This window comes from Lampetra fluviatilis, chromosome 33 (assembly GCF_964198595.1).
Source record: "Lampetra fluviatilis chromosome 33, kcLamFluv1.1, whole genome shotgun sequence".
NCBI lineage: Eukaryota > Metazoa > Chordata > Hyperoartia > Petromyzontiformes > Petromyzontidae > Lampetra > Lampetra fluviatilis.
In genome coordinates, this window is record NC_136307.1 from 2,314,066 (window position 1) to 2,336,339 (window position 22,274).

Below are 22,274 nucleotides of genomic sequence, written 5' to 3' on the forward strand. Positions count from 1 at the left end.
TGCCTATGGTGGGTGGGTCGGTGGGGAGATGGGTGTGTGGCTAGGAGAGACTGTTTGTGGATATTTTATTGTTTGGGTGTTTAATTACTAAATATTTGGGCTTTCTGCCCAGTTCAACTCAGAATGTTATGTACAATGTCGATATCCGGCTGGTTAATTGGAGAAACACCTGCTGCTTGTGTTCGGTGATTATTTTTTTCAATTTGAATTTCAAATGTGGAATTTGGGCCATGGAACCGTCATGCAATGACTTGCGCCGATAGATTAAGTTTGCCGTTTGAGCCAGTTACCCAACCAAATTATTTCGTGGTGTGTTTAACTTCCCTTTGCGACAGCGACCGGCTCTGTAGTTGCAACAGAGCGTAGGTGTATTTTAACGTGCCGTGTATAAATGCCGTGTAATTTAAACGACACGTTAAATTGTTCTTGCGTCATTGGTCATGCCTTGTCCGATTTAGGCCAAAGTGTGAAAGAAATTTTCTCTCTGGTACTGAGAGGAGAGGAGCATCTTCATGTGTTTATTTTTATTTCTGGCTACCCATGTTGAGGATCGGTTCTAAGTTTCGGGTAGATTTTTTTGTCGACCCAGGTGAGAGTAACCTGGGGTAGTAGCGCCTGCCAGTAGTGGGCTATGATTGTTACGTATCATCCCAATGAAGCAATTTATGCAAATATCTCAAATCTGGACCCTGACGCTGCTGGTACCCCCCATGGCTTATTCTTGCGACTAATCGCAGGGAGATCTTTAAGGTCCGCTGAATCAGACGGCGCGCGCGTGGTTATTACACTGGGCGCTGCCACTCGATTCGAACTGCGCCCTCTGGAACAAGTGGCAAAAGCACTTTTACCGGGATGCCGCATCACGGTAAGGGCTTTTGGGGCAATGCTGTTAGCGAGTAGCACCTTTGACGGTCGGCACTGTGGCACACGAGGGGGTGGGTGGCCAGCACCACGCCCGGCCACTTTTGTCTCCCGATTGCCGATATTTACACACCGTGCCAGGTACTCATTTGAGGCTGAGTCGACCTAGGTAGTGGAGGCCCAGGGCCAGTTCCGATAATCGTCTCACTTGTGTTGGCTGCGAGCCGGAATCGAACTCGGGTCACCGGATTCGTAGCGCAGCGTACTAACCACAAACACTGAAACGAACATTTTCAACGTCAAGTTATAATTATAAATGCGTTGACGAACCGAAAGTGAGATTGACAAGCGGCCTTTTTGAAAAAGTATTTTTTATTCTTTTTAAAATGAGCAAACCAAGATTATCCCCACAACCGTCACTTTAGAATACCGTTGGTACACTGGCCATGGCATCGAGCACGGATGTGTACTAATTCTGAACACACACGTCATTGAATGCATAAACACAACGTGTAAAGCAGAACACGTCACCAAATGAACATGGGAGTACAAAAAGTTAGGGAATGCGTTGGGCTGTGAGTTCCCAGGAAGGTAAGAGGAATTAGCCTTTGATTTGAGTCATTTCAACCGATCTCCTCACTCTACGTTATGTTTTCCATCTTTTATTTTTTTCTTAAATTTTATTCTCAACTCTGTAGGCGATGTGAGAGCGTTGCAGTTTGTCAGAGTGCCCTGTGTGCCCCGAATGCTCGGGCAACGTGTGACGCGGCCTCAGCGAATTGGATTACGAGTTGGCTTATCTTGGAATTTTGGCATCGTCATTTTTCTCTCCGAAGGCGAAAATGGCTTTCAACGTTTAAACCGTTATCGGATATATCTTTTAAATACACTATGTACAGTATGTACATCGCGTGTCCACGTGGCATTTGTCCTCTTAAATGCTTCGCAGCAGCGGCTGCCTTTGCACCACGGAATTTGTTCTCGACAAATGTGCGCGCGTTCCGCATCGACACCACAACAAAACGAAAGCGCAGTAACGTCGTTGGCCACGTTTGCTCCAAGGATAAAACATTTTCGGAACATAAATCGGTGAAACAACCGAGTTGCGTTTTCCAGGGGTTGCTCCGTGCATAGTTAGGCGCGACGTCCGTCGGTTCACTCCACCTGCCGGCACGAGCTTCTCGAGGAGGACGAGAAGCTCCCCCGGCACGTGGACCAAAAACGGGCGGACGAACATTTTGCGACGTACGACCCCGAAAAAACCGCGTCGGTTGAGAAAAGCCTCGCACGGTACGCCCCCGCCACGCGACAGCGCCTGGAGAGTTCGTTCTGGGTTTCGATCGCTTCCGGCGGCGGCGGCGAGCGAGAACGCCGCGCACAGCACTTGCCGTCCGCGGGGATGCCGGAGAACGCTCTCCTGCCTCGTCCACCATTCGCGGCCGAAGCCTTAAACGGACAAGGAAAGACCAACCGCGTACGAAGCTGCACGAGGGGATGCAGAAATTAAGAGACGGAATGGTGGCAACCAAAGCGGGATTATTGTAGTGTTGGCATCTGCAATGGGATGCTTTTGTCTAGCTGTGACTAGAGAATGGCTGACAATGGCCAGTGGTAATTTTGTGCGGTAGCATTATGCTGGGGTAGCCTTAATTCGCCTGTCGTTTGAAATTGGCTGCTGTGTTGTGTTTTTTTTTTCTTATTCACAGACCAGAATTTCATCTCCATGTGAGCGCGTGTAAAACGAGCTGTGGTCATTTGAATTGCGCGCGGTTGGTTTGTTCGCGAGCTTGAATGCTTCTTCTCGGTAGGTTCAAGTTTCACTATTTACAACGCGTATTGGCTAGCAGCTGTTCTTAACGGATCTAGCCGTGCTGGTGGGAATGCGGTCAAAGTTAGAGCGCATGCACGCAAAAAGACGTGACGCCCACGGGGAGTTTGTGAGATCGCAAAGCCAAACGTGAATCGTGTCTGCAAGCAGATTGTGGCGTTTTCCAGGATCGGCATTCTGCTGTGGTCATGCAGTGCCGATAATCCCAAAAAGTGTGAACTGGTACAATACATCCACTTTAGCCCATTGTTACAAGTATATATGTACTCTTGACCCCAGCTGCGAAACGTAATTTGACCCTATAAATGCGGCTTTACTTACACTCTGCGTAATTGGCCCCAGAATCCCCATGATCCCTTGTGGATTCATCGCCTTTTTCGCACGGAACAAATGTGCCTTTTATTTTCATTTTCTACCTCTTGTCGATGCGAACGTGGACGAACGTCCGTCGGTCAAGTCTGATGGTGGTGCTGCTGGTGGTTGCTAGTGCAAGCTCAAGCATGGCGAGCCGCTGATTTTAACTCTCACAAATCCTCGTACTGCGATCAACAATCGGAAGGTCCGGCGTCTGTGGTCTTTTGCCGGATATGTGCGAGCCAGTGAGCGCGTTTACATCTTTTTGTGTCCCCCCCCCCCCCAAAGCCTAATGATAAGGATAAGCGTGTAAATCCAGCGCCGGTGTTAAGTTACGCCCGTGGGACTGTATTTCGGCCTAAATGTGGCGGGCAGGGGGGAGGGTGCGTGGTAACTGGGCTCGAAGGATATGGGGTGAATTTTACGGGAAAGTTGGTGTGATTCGTGACCTTGTTTCGTGCTTTGAGCAGCAGCGACCGATAGCCGCCACGGTGGTGGGATGTTAACGACCTCGCCTGGTGTACAGGAGGTCGTTCGTGGGTTCAAGCCCGACCCTGACGCCTATATATTTGGAGTTTGTATGTTGTATCTTTCTGTGGGCGCGTGGACTTTTCTCCGGGTCCTCCGGTTTTTCGCTCCACATTTAGAAACCTGCGTTTCGAGCAGTTGGCTGCTATAAATATCCACATGATAATCCAGTTTGTTGATCGATCACTTGTGGCCAGGTAGCTTCTGAAAAAGAGCGAATAGCTCAGTGAGTCTTATCTGGTAAAGTAAAAAAATAGTTAAGTTGAGTTTTATGTTGTCTTGCATTGTCATAAGTAGTTACGAAAAACATATCCGGGGATTGTGCTGAGCAATGAAACATTGACCAATCAGGTTCACTCTACGATGCATCCGTAGTCAAGTCAAGACAAGTGTTTCCCACTCAAGACACGTTGGGGTACCAGTCACTTCCTTGTCCACATTCCTGCGGTGGGGGCCTGTCTCTCCACAGGGTGACCACTGTCGGCACCGAGGTTAGGGCGCTCGACATCAATACAATTACCAGTTCAAGTTCTGCTCAGGGCTCAACGCTGCCCATCATCCCCTGGGGATGAATAAAATTAGTGCCACGTTGTGATTGATGGCTGTGCAAGCCCGGCGAACGTTCGCACGTTTCGCCCTGCCTCTATATCGGTGGGGGGATGGTGGCTTACTTGGCTTTTGTTTTACATTATTCTATCCCTGTGGATCAAAAAAATTAAATAACAGAACAGAAACCTGCATCCTCCAATGCATTCAGCCGTGGTTGCCTATCGGTGTGTCCGCCCTCACTTGTCAAGAGTCATTTCAAAAACGGCAGTTGTTCCACTAGGCAGCCGATTAAAATGAATGGCACATTTTTACAGTCGTTACAAAGACAGTATTCACAACCGCTCAAGCTGTGAGCGTTTGATATCGTGTGGTTTATATTATTTTGGAATTTCTTGACGGGGCCTCTGGGGTTTTGTCCTGTCGTTGCAGAGGTGCACCATCTTCCCATTCTGAAAATTGCAGCCGTATTTCATAATTTAGTCAAAACATTTGGGCCATTGCTCCAAATAGGCAAACGCCCCCCCTCTCTCTCTTTGCGAATTATGTCATAGGACCTTCAATAATAGAGGTTTTTGGATTAGATCGCGTAAATTACAAATGTGTCGTTAAATCCACCACCACCCGACACAGCCAATTAGTAAGGTTTGTCACGTAAACAGAACGTGGCCAATTCGTTATTCGTATAACACAGCAGTGTGTTGGAGAGTAAACCCACAACATTTACAATTCGAGTACGATGTTCCGCCTGAAATTACAACAACCAGCATCATCAGGCGTCAGCCAGAGTTGTCCACTTTTAAACCAAGACAGAACGGTGCTGCGCCTTGCCTTCGGTCACATCGACGGCAACACCTTAGAACGTTTCTTTTGTCATCGCATCAGCCGCAAAAAAACCATAATCGTTGTGTAGACATTTCCACACGCTGCGGAATGACAGAAAAGCGTGCTGATTGTGGGACTCGACGGGAGGGGTCGTTAAAGCGAAGCCCCTATTTGCGGCGAGACGAAACTGCCTTGGGGTTTATTTAATGAGACAATTTGCGAGGTGGGGAGGGGGGCGGGAGAGAAGTCAAATTTTGGGGGGGAAAAGGTCCCAACGACATGAACTGTAAACACTTGCGGGCATTCGGAATCGCTCTTCGCGTTAATAACTCGTGGGGGATGAATGAGAAACCGTTTTAGAATAGTAATAGGAGTTTTAGTCGAAAGGTACGTTTTGTTGAACGTGTAAATGAGGCCTTCACTTTGCAAACGGCAAAACCAAGCGATTGTCTACTCCTTGCCAACCTTTTGAAATGGTCTTAAATGTACGCTTACAGATGTAAAACATGATTAATGTTGGTGGCTTAAAAAAAAGTACTATTTACATGTATACAATTTCTTTCGGGAATAGATTTCGCAACTTGAGAAATAGACATTTTCATGTTTTTATGCCTGTCTATATTTTGATTGTTTCGCGTGCGTGAGCAGTAATTATCAGTAATTGGCAGTATCCGTGCCTTCGTCTAGACGTGTTTTCATGTATGCACGTACGTTGAACTTCTTCCGCACCGTACGTAGCCAACTGCGCTAATCGGAGGTGCTGTTTTGGTATCAAACATTGCTGTCCCCTCTTTCGATGCCCGCAAGACGACGTCGCGAGTACATACAAGTACGCACCGTTGCGTGGCGTGGCTGCACAAACGCGCGTTGGCGTTCCGCGCTTTCTGTCGTGCGACCCCCTCCCCCAACGCAAAGCGTTTCCAATCGCAGCCGCGTGTGAAATCTCTCAAGTGCAAATACATTTAAATATTCAGGTAGTCTTTATTATAAATAGTCGTGACGCACATCGATGTCGCGGAGCCGCTCGGGCGTGCGCGCGCTCATACGGGAATAAAGTGAGTTTCCAGCAATCTCTCCTCGATGTAGCGCACGTTCTGCGGCCCGTGTCCCGGCTGCAGCTTGTACATGTTACTGGTCCAGTCCGAGTAGCCCGGGTGGATGCCGTAGGGCTCCGGACACAGCGGGTCGTTGCCCGCGCCCATCGGGTACGAGCTCTCGCTCATCTCCAGGATGGAGTTGTCCTTCTTGGTGCCCGACTCGACGTAGTCCCCCTCTTTCTGCCGCGAGCGGATGAAAGCCCACCGCGACACCAGGTACTTGCCCGTCTTGTGCGAGTACCAGCAGAAGCTGCCCAGCAGCACGGCCGCGACCAGGAAGGCGACGGAGCCGCCGACGATCGCCGCCGTCGGGAAGGGCGCCTCCCCTCCGGCGCCGGCCGCGTCGCCGCCGGACGTGACCTTGGCGTTGCGCGACTCGGGCCCGCCTGCCCTGGCGACGGTGCACACGGCGCCGTCGTCGGCGGCGTACTGCCGCTCGCCATTGCCCGTGTCGATCGGCTCCAGGCAGACGCGGTAGTTCGCCAGGGGCACCAAGTCGGTGAGCAGGTGGAGGCGCACGTCCCCGGACAGGATCACGGTTTTGGTCGCCCCCCCCGCGGCGCCGCCGGGCCCGTGCCCCTCCAGCACCCAGCTCAGCTTGTAGGCCGACACGGACACGGCGTCGTGCCACTTGACCTCGACGATGTCCTTGCTCAGGGACGTGGCTTTGAGGGCGATGTCGAGGTCCCTCGGCTCGTCGGGCACCACCGCGGTGGACGCCGCCGGCCTGGCGGTGGTGAGCCTCTTGCCGGAAATCTCCGTGGGTGGAAATCTCTCCGGCCTGGCGGTTGCCCGTTGGTACCACCTCTTCGTGGACGCGTTCGAAGGATCGCCGTCGGCCGACGCGGTCGGCGTCTGTCCCGAGCACGCAAAATCCCCGGGCTCCAGATCCTTGATGGCTTTGCCCCTGACGCCGCCGGGGCCTCCGCACAATGCGCCGCGCGCCGCCACATTGTTCCTCACTAGCCAGGCCCTCAGCCAGGCGAGGCCGCAGTCGCACCGCCACGGGTTGTTCCTGAGGTTGAGATGCCGCACCGCTTCGAGGCCGTCGAAGGTGCCCGGCGCCAGGCGGCTCAGCTGGTTGTGCGACAGGTCGAGGTGGGAGAGCTTGCCGAGCCGTGCGAACGCCGCGACCGGCACGCGCTCTATCTGGTTGTCGTGCAAGAGCAGCTTGCGCAGGCTCGTCCCGGGCAGCTGCGGCGGCGGCGCCCGCAGGGAGTTCTTGGACAGCGAAAGCTCCGTCAGCTCGTCGAGCTCCCGGAAGGTGCCGCTCTCCACGCCGTCGTCGGCTATGAGGTTCCCGTCGAGGTTCAGGAACCTGAGCTTGGTCATGGAGCGGAATGCTCGGGCGGACACGGAGGCGATGCGGTTGTCCTCCAGGCGCAGCTCCTCCAGGCTGGCGGGCAGCTCGTTGGGCACCGAGCTCAGGTGGTTGCGCGAGAAGAAGAGCAGCTTGAGAGCGCCCAGGTAGCGGAAGGCGCCCGCCTCGATGCCCGCCGTGGCAATGGCGTTGTCGTCGAGGTGCAGCTTCTCGAGGGCGGGAACGCTCGCCAGCGCCTGGCGCGACACCGTGCGGATGTTGTTCTCCTGCAGGTGGAGCTCGCGCACGCTGCTCGGCAGGTGGTGCGGGAAATCGTCGAGGCGGTTGCCAAAGAGGTAGACGACGGTGACGGAGAGGAGGGCGCGCGTGCCCGCGGGCACCCCGCCGCTGCCCACGCGGTTGTTCTGCAGGTAGAGGACCGTGGCGTCGGCGGGGATGTCGGCGGCGGGCACGGCCGTCAGGTTGCGCTCGTTGCAGTAGACGAAGCCGCGGTCGCATCGGCACGTGGATGGGCAGCAGCGAGCGGGCGCCGGCAGGCAGGCCGCCAGCGCGGCGCACGCCAGCAGCAGCGGCGCGTGGCAGCGCCGCATCGTCGCCCCGCGGAGGGGGGGGGGGGGGTTTCTGTTACAGCGCCGTCCGGAGATCTGCAGGCGCACGTACGGCAAGGGAGGGGGGGGAAAGAGAGAGGCTGTCAGAGAGGGCCGCTCGCTCCGGTGTCTGCGCGTCGTGCCGAGGCAGCGCAGACACCGGAGTCGTCGGGTTCGTGTCTCGGTGCCACTCGAGGAGCGGGTTGACGGTGCTCGGCCCGGTGGACTGCGACCGCTCCGCAGCAGCAGCCGCCATCGTCGGGTAACAAAGTTCAGCGGCAATTGCCAATTCTTGTTATGTCTGCTTCACGTGAGCATCTGTCCTGAGTGAACCCTGAAGGAATTCGGTTTGAAACACACACTGCGTCTGCTGTAAGTGCAGTTGTGGTAGCCTGGTTAAAATAAGGGGAGGGGGGAGGCAATATTTTTTTCTTAAAAAAAAACAGAATTCGTTGAAATAAAAATGGCAACATTCACATGTGTGGGAATGTTAAGTGAGAGCATATTATTTCACCTGCAGATGGTATCACTCGTAATAAAATGGACAAAGACGCACTTTGTAGCGTACGATGTAATTTAGTCGTAAAATAAAAACTTGGGATTTTTCTTTTTGTGGAAGTTTAATTCAAAAAGTAATAAGCTTACCGGTAATTGCTCTCCCATAATCAGTGCATGTGTTTCCAGCAATTTGCTTTTAGAGTAAATTGCCGAACGTAAACCCTTCTCTCCACGCCCTAATGTCCGTGTGATGTTTGCCCGGCCGTGCGAGCGGAGTAAAGTCACGGCGCCCGTTGTGAAATTGAAAAAGGGAGAGTGATGCGTGCATTGGTGCACGTGAGTTATTGCATAAAAACTGAAACGCGCGGCGTAACGAGCAAATCCGGTGATGCGTGCGTGTGCGAGCGCACTTCATCTCACCAGCTTGCAGAGCGGGAGTGAAATCCTTAATTTGCACTCGCTAAGTTGGTGGAACCGGGGGGCGCGCGTGGTGTCGGGTGTCTCCGCGTTTTATTTCCTTGACTGGCAGCTCGCACGAGCTATGCTAATAAATAGGCCTCGTTTTCGCGTGGCTTCGGTTTTTCTGAAACTTCTATTTATTTACGCAAGCGGTTGACGCCGATTGCCGGGCCCGATAACAGGTGTTCGGTCCCCCCCCCACCCCCCACCTATTGATTGGAAAACCTCCATGTTGTGGTTCAAAATCCGAGTACAAGGTGTCTTTGAGACCGATTATTAGTAATATTATTGTAGGGGGGGGGGGGGCCTATGAATTGGGCGCTGCGGTGTTGATGTTAACTCCCTCGCCTGGCATGCAGGAGGTCGTGAGTTCGATCCCTGACTGATGCCTGTATATTTGGAGTTTCTCCCAGGTCCTCTGGTTTTTCCCTCTACTTTTGGAATCGGCGTGCATTCAGAATATTTGGCTGCTATAAATTTCCACGTGATAAGCCACTTTGTTGGTTGAAGGTGGCAGTCTGTGGCCAGGTCGCTTCTGGAAAATAACTTTCGAGCTCGGTGAGGCTGACCTGGTTAAATAAATACAGTTTAGTTTTCATTTAATTTACCGAATCGACTCCAATTGACCCCGTGTGAATTTGTGCACGCGTGTATATCTGTGTAAACAAAGATCCCCTCTGCTATCAGGGCAAGTGCTGTTACTTGCTTTGGCAATCTCAGTTGCATTGTCAGTGTTATTTTCATCTTTCCAAACCGTCTTATTCCTGCTCATTTTCTCTTCCAAATGAGCAATTTGGTCGATGAAATTGCCAGAGTAATAATACAATTTTGTTCGAGAATGCATTGTGCTTTTTTGATAATAACCTCCCGAAATAACCGGGCAGTGGCGGGAGTTGAACCGTGAACAGATGGAGTTAGTGGTTCGTGTGCTTATCTACCACCGCGCAATACAATTTGAATTCCGTTACCAAGGAACCAATTAAAGTTGCAAAAGTAATATTTCACCTGTGGTACCCTTTCAAACAGTGGTGACATTTCACAGAAATAATTCCGCTTCATTTTTCGTTTAGGAAGTCTCTTCCCCTTTGTATATGAACGTCTCTTGGGGTCAAGCAAAACTTTGAGCTCAGCTTCCGATTGCATAATTCACTGCGTTTATTTGATACACAATTTATTCACTGTGGCTGGAGCAGCGTCACAGTGGCTCTGGCTCTGCGCTATCCCGATGGTCTCGGTTCGACTCCCAGCCGTGGTTAACATCGGTGGCGAGCGATGGCTGAACTGTGGTCCCCTGCTACCCACCGCTAGCTACCCCTTCATCAACGAACGCCGAACGGCGTGGATGAGGCATGGTCGAACAACCCCCATGTTCCAAACGGTACGGGGGAGATCGTCATCCAGAAGTGGGTTGGCAAAGGGGTTTAAATTTGAATGAGACCTTTTTATATAACGTAGATAATGAAAGCAGGTGAGCCGAATGTTGAATATATCAGCTCAGTCTCCTATTAAAAAGGCTCTTAGCTTCAATAAATAAAGAGAGGAATAACAGACTGATGGTTATACCAATCGCCAATGAAATTAACTTTTAACATCTTAACAGCTGTATTATGCGAAAAAGTTTTTTTTTATATAAATATAATGGTAGGCAGTTGATGTTTTTTCGCTCGGCTTGGCTCTCCAAATCTGTCAGGGCTACACTTGTATGTTATTTGATGTCATATTTTTTTATCACGTACATTGTGGTGGACTACCCTGTACAGCGTGCATTCGTCTTGTCCATGTTGTAGAAGAAGCCGATTTAAAAAAATATTTAAATTCGGTTTAAATTCATTGTTGGGTCGTCCACAGTTGTGTAATGTATGCTACAGGCTCCCCCAGCGGGCCATACACAGTGTATACATTCTATATTAAAATTACGTGATTTGAATTCGTATATCAGGGGCTGTGTTGGCAGTGGCATGCGACCACATGACAGTTCTTGAGCATCATCGTCATTCACAAACACCACTGCCTTGCTCTCTGAATAAAATGTAATACGCTATCGACCGAGCGGAGAAAGATGCAGATCATAGTGACTTGAACGTGGAATGCACACCCAAAAAAATTGGCCGCAATATTGGCCACGGGCCCTCGTGTTGGCGAGAAAAGGAAAACAAAGTGAAAGTTGCAAGGATGTAGACGCACTAATAAAAGAAAGATTGATCGCTATCGCCCCTTGCCTCGTTATCAACACCGGCGTGCAGTCGCGTGCAGTCGCGTGCAGCCATTTCCTGGGCACGATGCCGGCCCGTCTCGCCCGCAATTCCCACAAATAAGAGGTTATGAGGATGATGCCCCCTCGAGTATTTTTTTCTTCTGATTTTGAACAACCCGCATTGTCAATGGTGTGGAGCCCTCGCACGGCAGGGCGTGGTGAGCCCGCGACAGCTTATGTCACACGTTTGTGAAACTCGCAAACCCGCTGGGTTGCGAGTTTGCCAGAAGGGCAGTGCAGTAAGTGGGTTTGTGTGAACTTGTCTTTGCGGATTGTTCAGTGTATTCCGCCGTATGGGGGGTGGGTTTGCTGCAGGCAGTGTTTTCCCACAAACCTCCACATGATAAGCAATGCCTATAAACGACATTGTTCAAATGTACCAACTCCGTAACCCGCAGTCATCAAATAGAGATTGATAGGGGGTGTGTGGGTCACTTGATGAGATGGCTTACAATCCTGAAGAGACCAATATTGAGGAATGATTGTTTTGTAATTGGATTTGCATAATGCTTGTGCCTAATCGGCTGCTGCTGCTGCGTGCGTGTTGTGCTCACTGCATCCGTGTGCCGTTGCTAATGTGCCTGGAAGGGAAACATGCTTACGGACGCAAATATAGCCTCGTGTTCATGACACCTTCAGTCAAAAAAGTGACTTCATGCAAATTTGTTGATTTAAAAAAAAACATGATATTAACCTGCAATCATAGTCCACAGGGTTATGTTTTTTTGCTGCGTATTTAGATTCGAGAGGGATGGGCAAATAAGGATGTCAGATTCTGTACGGATGAGCTTGTTAGAGGTCAAACTGTGACCACGTTTCTATTGAAATTGCGCATATTTCAGTTTGGATACAACTGTAATTGTACATTTACGGTCGTTGTGTGAATACCATTTGTCAGAACCCATCAACTGTTGCCATCAACCTCAGTGGGGGAGGGAGGGGTCCTTCGAAGCTGATCTCCAAAATGATAGAATTCGTCCATCGAACAATTGAAGGTAGTTTGCCAAATCTTGGCCGTGATGCCAGCAGACGGGGTTTTCCTTAAATTGTGGCATTGTACAGCCACTTTACTGCGACCGTTTATCCCTCAATGCACCATTGCTTGTTGCCAAATGTCCAACGTTGCCTTTTTTGTGTCGTGGCTATTTCGTTGGTTTATGGATCAGCAATGAATGTATGTGTGTGTGTGCAGTCTACACTAATTGGCTGCCATGCCCCAAGCGCTTATGCAAAACGATGTATTTGTTGACATAAGGAACAGGCTGTTTTGAATGGCAATGGTAATACGACCATTTCACACGCTCCAAGCAATAATTACATGCAGTAGCTAAGAGTAAATGTAGTTTATATGCACCAATAATGTATTTTCCCCCAGTTATATAGATATGTGAATATATTGATAGATGTGTACGTAGTCAAGTCTTTGTTCCAAACTTATCCCGATCAGCACGGTTGGCTAACTACGTACATCCATAAATCCCAAATGTGCTCTGTCGAAATCGTGTCGGGAGAAACGTGGAGATCTGTCGGTGCAATACGACTGCCTGAGTGAGAGAATGTTTGCAGAGGATGTCTTTGGCAAGACTTCCCTTAGAGTCAGAGCCCCTTGATCTGTGCACAGTGAGGGTTTACGCTTTTGCATTCAGTCTGCCATGGTCTCAAACCACTATTTCTAATTCTCAGAACTGGAATGTATATCCTGTACATTAATCGCTCAACCGAATTTTTATTGCGATGGGATTTGTGTCTCTTTGTGTGTGTGGTCGTTGTTGTTGATGTCAGTTTAATGTTACAGGAGAGCGGTGGTGCAGCGGTTAGCACGCTGCGCTACGAACCCGGCGTTCCAAGTTACGCTCCCGGCTAACGACGGTGACGATTATTTGAATCGGTTGTGGGCCTCCCCCTAGATCGACTCGGCCTCAAATATGAGTACCTGGTACGATGTGTAAACATTTCCACTGGGGAGACAAAGGCGGCCCGGGCGTGGTACTGGCCACCCCCACCCCCCTCGTGTGCCGTGCCAGCCTTCATAGGTGTTCACCAACAACGCTTGCCCCAGTAGTCTGTTAAGGCTATACGGGGGATCTTTGTCTTTATAGTCGTTGTTGACCGGGCTGAAGAACGTCAGTTTCAATGTTCGAGTGCCAGGGAACCCAGTTTCATCATGGGCTGCATCCCAGCCCAGAAGTTCAGCGATGCTAGTTCGGCCCTCTGACCTCTGGGTTTACTTTTTCTCTGAAGACCTGGTGGGTGGGGGGGTGTTGTAAAGGCTTCATGTCAAGGGGAGTATATTAGATCGTAAGTGGAAGCAATCGTTTTCGCAATTTTTGTTTGCAAGGAGTCCTTGGGTCTTGCACCTTTGGGCGTCCAATATTAGGAAGCGACTGGGAGTAGTGCACTTTAGATCGAGATTGCAAACTCATTGCTCTAGAAATGCTTTTTTATGTTCAGTTTATTGTCCTACCTTCACGTCTCCGATGGGCACGGGTTGGCTACGTTCGGTGCGAAAGAAGGTTCGGCATACGTACACACACCCCCTCCCCCCCCCCCCGATGGGCACGGTTTGATGATGTACGGTGCGAAAGAAGTTCAACGCGCATACGCACACAGTCGGTCGATCGCTACAGATTCCCCGAGTTGACTCGCGGGAACCATCTGGTCTGCCGAGATGGCCAGGAGGTGGCAGCGTGGAGAATGATTTTTGTTTGGATCTGCCCGGCTGTGCGAGGAGGCTGCTTGGAGCCACGGTCTGTTCGCTCGCTCCCACGCGGGACGGTACAACGCTCCAGTTTTGATTCCGCAGTGCAAAGGAATTGGCACAAACATCCCGATTTGAGGGCTTGGAAGAGTCTTGAGACTCACACGGGTACTCCTTAATACTCTACACGACTGACAATTGTTCAAAAAGTAAGTTGAAATAAGATGTCATGTTTTTTTTTAGCCAAGTCACCAAATTCCAGTTTTTGAAAGAACGTGCTTATTATCCACCGTTTTTGCCAACTCTTGGAATTCAAACACATTATTTTATTTGACATGGTATACAGTACTGTCTGACGGCGATGTGAAGCATTTCAAAGATGATAATAATAATTCACAGGCCCCCCCACTGCTGCATCGTCGAAAATGTAAAGAACGTCCGCAGAAGTAGCGCAAATGTGAACATGCATCGCAGCTTGATAAATTTAAAGGAGTCGCGTAAGAGATGAAAATATAAAAAAAACACGTACAATATAAGTAACGTGCATCTTTTTTTTACAACCGTAGGACATTACGCAAACTTAGAGCAAACACACAGCTTCCATAATTGGTTGTTGTCGTATATATTGAGGTTAAAACGTTTCGTCTACCCACAAGTAATAGGCGTTTTTGTGCCTTAATCACCGAGCTATTACTGGGATTTACTGCCAGTTATCTCGTTCTGCAGTATTTTATGAGCACATTGAATGCTGTCTCCTTGGGTCTGCTGTTGCCAAACCCGAGCACCTGCTTTGGACATTTACGAGCAGATGTGCAAAAATGTTGCCATTGAAACATCGCCAATCCTTCTATTTAAAGCTTTCGTGACTGCAGCGATTCATCTTCTTGGTTCTTTCGGTAAAGTCACGTATAATGGAAATAATAAAATGATAAAAATAAAACAATAAAATAATTCTCACGACGTTTCGGCCACAACGCAAGCAGCCGTCCTCAGGTGGAGAACAGGTCTGTCGAGAAGACAGAGTCTGACTCTGAGAATTATTTTATTGGTTTATTTTTATTATTTTATTATTTCCATTCTACGTGACTTTACCGAAAGAACCAAGAAGATCGCCAATCCTGTGTTACGCAAATGACACAGTTGTGTTTATAGTGTAAGTACATACTCTATGCTGTACTGCTTATAATTTCCGCCGTATTTTCAGCGACGCATCAATGTATTGATCGATATCCATTCAGGAAACTCACGATATATGGTTTGAATTGTCTGTGTGTATGCGCACGATTCGTTTGTTTGTATGTATGTGATGTGTATATACGGGCGCCCACGCAGCCACTAGTGGCCACTACATTCATCATGACGTACCCACTATTCCGCGGGCCCTATCGGTGCTTATATATCGAAACAAATAATAAATTGTAGAATCGGATCCGCGTGTTGAATCGCAAATGCATGAGAGCTGAACCGTGACGTTCACCTGTATGTGCTGACAATTTCAGTTAAACTTTCTAACAATCGCTGTCGTATGTGCTGAATCTACTTATGGGACTTGTGGCCTACTTTCAAGCCTGACCCAACAAATCATTGAGGGGAGGTGGGAGCGGTGGCCCTGGTCTATCATGTGCGTCAGAGGCGTGCTCAGATGCAGTCGAATTTGGTTACAATATAACGGGGATGTTTTTTGTAGCTAATGTGGGAGGGTGTTAAGGTAATTCAAACACCAAATGGATACCTGTTGCAAGGCACACACACACTCGCTCGTTAAACGGTCACGTTTTTGTCAAATAGGCTAAAAAGGGTACGGTAAAAATGTCTATGCTGCAGGCTGGAATTTGTCGTCAGCCAGAACTCAGCACGACTAACTGCTGCTGCCAAATGTCGCTACTCCTCGTGGCCTTTCCAATACAATTGTAGACACCCTTTTTTGCTAACTTCAGGTTGCTCTGTAACAAATTGGTCTGCGGTTTCTAAATGACGGGGGGGTATTCATCTTCAAGTGTGGATTGTAAAGGACTCTCTCGTCCTACCCCTGGGGTGGAACTGTTAAGTCTCCACAAAGACAAAGATCCCCCGGATAGCCTTAAGAGACTGTTGGGGCAAGTGATATTAGCGAGCACCTGTGAAGGCCGGCGCGGCACACGGACGGAGTGGGTGGACAACACCACGCCCGGCCGCCTTTGTCTCCCCAGTGGCGATGTTTACACACGGCACCAGGTACTCATTGGAGGCGGAGTCGAGCTAGGAAAGGCCCAGGACCGGTTCAGGTAATCGTCACTGGCGTTGACCGTGAGCGGGAATCGAATTTGTGTGGTCAGGTTCATAGCGCAGCCCCGCTAAGCGCTACACCACTGCTCCCGACAAGTCTCCACACACACACAGACATTCACACATTCCGCAAACTTGAAAACTTCTTTATTATTGAAATCCAACAGAACTTCACAAATAGCTGTAAACGACAATGGTAAATAAATATACCTTGGTCATGGAACGAAAGGTGGGTGCAATTGAAAGCTGTGCAGTAAACCCCCCATCCTCCATTAATGTAATATGCTGTATCTTATAATTGAATGGTCCATAGTGAAACCTGCTGCTTAATGTACTTGCCTATTAATAAGTTACCTTGAGGTTGAATTATTTACGTAGTTTTTGAGATTCGACCATCTCCTCGCTTAATTAGCTTGTCAGCTGGATTCCAAGATAGTCTTCACGTAAATTGCGTTTGTTGGATATTTAATTTAACATTGTTTATTTGGCCACAGTGACAAGAAAATTACATTTTGTAAAATTTATTGATATTTGCATTCCTGTACCTGTAGTATATTTGTGTTTTTACTTTCAATAAAGTACACAAAACTCGGCCACGTATAGATATTTGAATGACTTCATTAAAAGACGTGGGTTTTTAAATTTAAATTGGTGGTTATTATTACACCGTCTTAAATTCGCAAGTGAGATTTTATTCACGATTCAGGTTGCATGTGTTGCATACGATCGAGACTCGGCACTGCGTAACGTTGCTTTTGGCTCACAGAGAGCACAGAGATTTGTGTGACGCAGTACAAACGCACGAGCCGTTACTTTGTGGACAAATCTACTTTGCACATTGCCAAGATGACATTTTGGGCAAGATTACATTATCCATCGGAAGCGTCGCCGATTTTTTTCAACAAAAATCTATTCCCGAAGAAATATTTTGCACACTAGTTTAATGCTGCGATGAGGTTCAGTGTACATTATCTAATTGGGCGAGAGCTCATTTAAGAGGAACTACAACTGCTTTTTAAGGCTTGCCTCTACATCTCTGCATCCTTCGTTGCTCGTGGCAGTTCTACATTTAGTAATGTTTCGTTTCGCCGTGGGAAATTCTCAGTAGGTTCACGTCCGCTTGCGGGAATTCACTTGGGTGGCAGCTGTTGGGTTTACGCCGTCTTCTGTGTGGGAAGAGGCTTCGTGGCGAACACCTACCCATTGAATAGTTGTAACGATCACAGCTGTCTATTGTCATAATTATTCTAATAATTATGCTTGTTTAGCCAGGCAAGAGTTTTAAGACTCTTTCATAAGGGCCACATGAAGTGTTTTGCAGTAGAGGGGAGATACTGCTGCATGCAATCTCAATCAAGTAATTAGCAGGTGCATTTTTCAGCATCGGGATATTTTGCTAATGGCACTTACATCGTGTGCTTTTTGTTAATGTCGAATCCGTACCTCAGTAGGTAAAGTCAGCCGTCGTCACTACAGCATGCTTCCCACTTGCTTCCTGCAGATGGCATAGGGCTATGTAAGTTTACCGACGTGTGACTCGATAGACTGGTGCACGGGCTCACGGTACAATTTTCCATTCGTAGCAAACACAAAGATAGAGCAGAGATATGCAGGGTTGTAAGCAGTCGTAATTGCATGTCCAGGAGTGTGCTGAATACACCGCGTTCTAATGCGAGTACAGATTGCTCAATAAATACATTCACACGCTGGGCTTCCCAAATATAAGCTCTCTGTGGATGCTGAATCATAACCACAAAGGAAGAAGGGAGCACAAATAGACACAAGACTTCTCACAATTCGTTTTTTTTCATTGTTTTCGGTTTGGGTTTTTCGTCGCGATTTATGTTACTGCTCGTGCACGCACGGTGGCAGTGGACCCGCACGTCTGTACCGTCCTGATGAGTCCTAGCAAGGGGGAAAACTGCTACACGGATTTCTTATCATCCTGACATGCAAAGCATGCTGTGTTGAGTCCGTCAATTTAAATCTTCCCCGCATGAGCACCGCCGGCCGCAGATTTTGTGCGAAACTCAGGAGGGTACAATTCTACCGAAAAATAAAAGGTTACGTTTACCGTATCATGGCCATATGAGTTCGTAGGTTATTTTTGCTGTAATTCCATCAGCTCGGGGTTGGGGGGGGGGGCCTCACTTTGCGAATTCGTCGTGTGGCGGTAGTGTCCGTACGGTTTTGTAACGCCGCCGTAATGCTGCAGAGAGCACACAACGCGCCCGAGCAGGAGGCAATTACCGCGCACGTGCAGCGCGTCAGTCATCGCACAACGCACATTATCATTTAAATGAATTAAGGCGGCGGCCGTGTCTGCCTCGGACGTTTTGTAATTGTCGCTCGGCGCTAAATCCGCACGTGTGTGCTGCGAACGATTCCCCTGCCCTCTGTTCCGCCGCGGAAATGCGGTGGCAGCAGCGGCGAGCGCTTTATCCGCTCGCGGGGTTCGCCTTTGCCGCGTGACCGTCGTGTGCTTCATTAACTGCTAATGCCTTCGCCTTGGCTGGCGTTGACCCCTTCGGAGACCCGCTGGCTCCAGGGAGGCTCGCTGCCAAACGCTGATAAAACCTTCGCCTGTTATTCAATTCCATCCTAAAGGATCTCCCTATCACAGGCTGCCTGCAGGTGTGTGTGTGCGCGCGCTCGTGTGAGTGTGCGCACGCGTGTTTGTGTGTATGTATGCTTGTGTGTGCGTGCGCGTGTGTGTGCGTCCGCACGCGTGTGTCTGCGTCCGCACGCGTGTGTCTGCATCCGCACGCGTGTGTCTGTGTGCGCACGTGTGTGTACGCATGTGGTGTGGTCGCGTTGTGGTTATTATGATGCTGTACCGTGAATCCGGCGGGCCAAGTTTGATTCCCGAACACGGTTAATATGGAGTGGCGAATATCTGAGCCGGTGCTGGCACTCCTCTAAGTCAACTCCGCCTTAATAAGTGCCTGGTGTGGTGTGTAACTATCAGCACTGGGGAGACAAAGGCTGCCCGCTGTGGGTACTGTCCACACCACTTCCTTGTGTGCTGTGCCTACCTTCGTAAGTATTCACTCACAACATTTTCCCCAACAGTCCATGGATGTAGGGTGGATCTTTGTGTGTGTTTACATTCAAGACAAAGATCCCCTGTAAACCCTAAACAGACTGTCGGGGCAAGTGCTGTAAGCGAGCACTTATGAAGGCCGGTACGGCACACGAGGGGGTGGATGGCCAACACCACGCCCAACCGCCTTTGTCTCCCCAGTGGCGATATGTTACACACTGCACCAGGTACTCATTTGAGGTAGAGTCGGCCTACATACACACACATGCATGTGTGATTGAGACCATTTACAACTTTTTTAATGTATTATTTATCTCTGTACATGCCTAAATTGTCCCCCGATATCTCTTGCGTTGCTATCTCCTCCCCTGACCAGCAGGATCACAGGCTTAGTGCCACGGCTTGCGGCCGCCTGAAATAGGACTACGCATTTATTTAGACCATAGCGTGGGATTAAAGAAGTGAAACCGGGCATTGAGAACGATGGACGGGATGAGGAACCCGCGGGGGGTGGGGGGAGAACAGACCCCACCGAGGACCATGAGTTGAGGATTTAAGGGTTATTCCAGCTTAGTTTAGGATGAAGGATTTGTATTGGAGGGTGTCTGATTCCTTCTTTTATATATGCCTCGCCGTTTGAATCGTGTTTTTGTGAGTGGAAGTCGTAATACGTTTACACCAGTTTTTTTCTCGATGTGCACTTTCAATGTGTAATTATGCCTGCTATATATATGTATTTGAAGTCAACTCAAGTCAAAGTCTCCCCACTTTGAATGAGCAATGGAGCTGCGCTCATATTCATCGGCCACCTCCCGCCCAGGGCATGTGATGAACCACCATTTGACTTTCTACAAAGTGGCATACATTTTAACAACCTTAGGAGGATGATTGGTTGAATGAACAACCCAACCAGGAGTTCAACTCTCATCCGTCTGATCGTGAGTCCAGTGATCTCAGCACTTGGGATATTTTATTTTCTACTAAAATCATTGACATTCATGCAATGTCAAAAAGCAGGTTATTTCTTTTACTGACATTCAGCGCGTTTGATTTGTCTGCGCAAGTTGTACCTTGGCTTTAAAGTAAAATAAACGCGTGTTATTTCACTATCCAACCAAGTCATTACAAACTCCAGGGGATAAGAGGTTTTGCGATGGAAGGAACGCGCACTCGCGTGTCGAGAGACGAGGTTTGTTATTTTTATTTGCTCGCGTTCTTGTTTGGGGCCTTGGGCACACTCGGCACTCAAGTGCGGCTCCCTCTCCGCCGCCGCTGCCGCTCGCTTGCCGCACGCGTAACGAAGCGTCGCGTTCGGCACGCAGCCTTGGGAAGAACATTTCGAAGACGTCGCAGTTCGACCGGCGGAAAAAAGGGGACCGCTTCTCAGCTCGGACGCGTCACTGTTGTAGTGCGTGTACGGTGTACATAGGTGGATTTTCGAGGTTGCTACGTGTTTTTTTTTACTATTTTAATATGCTTACGAGAGCAGGTTTAGCGAGATTTAGAATTCCCTGCATGCTCCTCTTTGCGACCGAGCGACAGCATCGTCGGATATCCCCATGAAGCTGAAGGTGATTTTTTTTTAAACAAATAGCAGCACAGCTTCATCAAAACAAGGAAGACCTCAATAACAAAAAAACGCGAGCCACTCTTAATTGTAAACTTGAGCGCAAACTGCCCATCGCACGGCATCAAAGTGCCCGGGTGTCGCTTAATGGCAAGCGAAGCTGCCAAGGGTTTCTATCGGGGGCGGCGGTGGGGGGTCATTCTGGCTGCCACTGGGCCAGATGAGTAAGTGTTGACAGTTCAAACGAGGCACTTACCACTTTACACGGGGTGGGAGCGGGTTCGGGGCAGGCCGGTGCCGGCCAGCGCGCGCCTCTCTTACTCCAGCATGGCTCGCCTCGGACGATCCAGCGCAGCGCACTTTCTCAGGGCGTTCATCGGCCCCGTCCGACTTCGAGCGCACACATCGGCCCGCGCTTGGGTTTTTTGTTTTCCCGCAGAAGCCAAGAGTTGTGGGTTTCCCGCCGGCAAGGCTCGCGGCGGCGGCGGTGGGGGGTGGTCGCCGCGTCGTCTCGAAACGTCGGACGTCCGCTACCGCAATCGGGCGTTCATCGCCGGCTCTTGAGATGCAGGCGTCCGCCCTCTGGGCCGTTCAGCTCGTTCAGCTCAGACCCTCTGTCTCGTTGTTTGGCTTGAAGATTCTCCTCCCCGCCAACTTCCGCGGTGGGTGGGCGGGCGGGCGGACGGACGGACAGATGCGTGGGCGGGCAGGCGGACGGGTAGGAAAGTAGTGGACTGCTGCGATGGTAGCAGGCAGCAGCGTGGTGGCGGTGTGTGAATGTGCGTGCGCTAAAACGCTCGTGCCTGCGACGGCGGCGGGTGGCTTGTGGCTGCGGCGGCGTTGGAGCGTGCGATAAATTGAGGGTGGGCAGTCCACGCCCTTCTCTCCTCCTGGGATGTGCAGGGGCGGGAGAGCGCGGGACGTGATTGACATTCTCTGGCTACACCCCTTTTTTACATTAAAAGTATCGGCAAATGCTCTCGGCACTCTTGCAATGTATATACGGATGGCTTTGTGCTTTGGTGTGAATGTGTTTTGTATGGCTGCACTGGAATTTTTTTTTTTATGAGCTTACAATCCCAATGACACAGATTTTTATACCCTGCCATTTGATAACTTAACCGACCTGAATGTCTCCGCATGACCACGAGCACCTGCTAAGATAGAGGCATTTGGGTGTGTTTTCTGGCTATGACACATTTGTGTACACGGATTTTTTTTTATTAGATGCTCACTTGCGGAACTCGTCCAAGTAGTCTGATGTAGTTATTTTTCACTTGGTAAAGATATCGGTGTGCGTTTACAGATATTATTAAGTACATATCTGCCCTCGTTGTTTGGTGTACACAGCTACCCAATGAGTTCTGTGAGGAATGACCCGAGATTGCCTTCTGCTGCGATGGGTGAAAGGCAATGTGCTGCTGTTTGTCAGAGGTACAGCCAAAATCCAATAAAGTTATTGACCGCTACATTGTAAACTTAATAACGTCACAAAGTTACCTATAGTTTCCTGGTCTCCCGTCATACATGTGTAACAAATCAC

The 22,274-nt window shown here is 49.5% G+C and overlaps 3 protein-coding genes across 8 annotated transcripts in view; 1 reads left to right on the forward strand and 2 right to left on the reverse strand.

Moving 5' to 3' along the window:
* The window catches only part of LOC144943931 (fibulin-5-like), a 610,861-nt gene that overhangs the window by 472,424 nt on the left and 116,163 nt on the right, over positions 1–22,274 (reverse strand). The gene's annotated exons all lie outside the window — the stretch shown is intronic.
* MACROD1 (mono-ADP ribosylhydrolase 1) overlaps positions 1–22,274 on the forward strand; it is a 198,500-nt gene that overhangs the window by 62,805 nt on the left and 113,421 nt on the right. The gene's annotated exons all lie outside the window — the stretch shown is intronic.
* LOC144944114 (leucine-rich repeat transmembrane protein FLRT2-like) lies at positions 5,596–21,654 on the reverse strand. Its single transcript, XM_078872190.1, has 2 exons — positions 20,988–21,654; positions 5,596–8,004 (listed from the first exon to the last, which is right to left on the reverse strand). Exon 2 carries the CDS (start codon positions 7,948–7,950, stop codon positions 5,983–5,985), a length of 1,968 nt encoding a protein of 655 aa, XP_078728316.1. The 5' UTR covers positions 7,951–8,004; positions 20,988–21,654; the 3' UTR covers positions 5,596–5,982.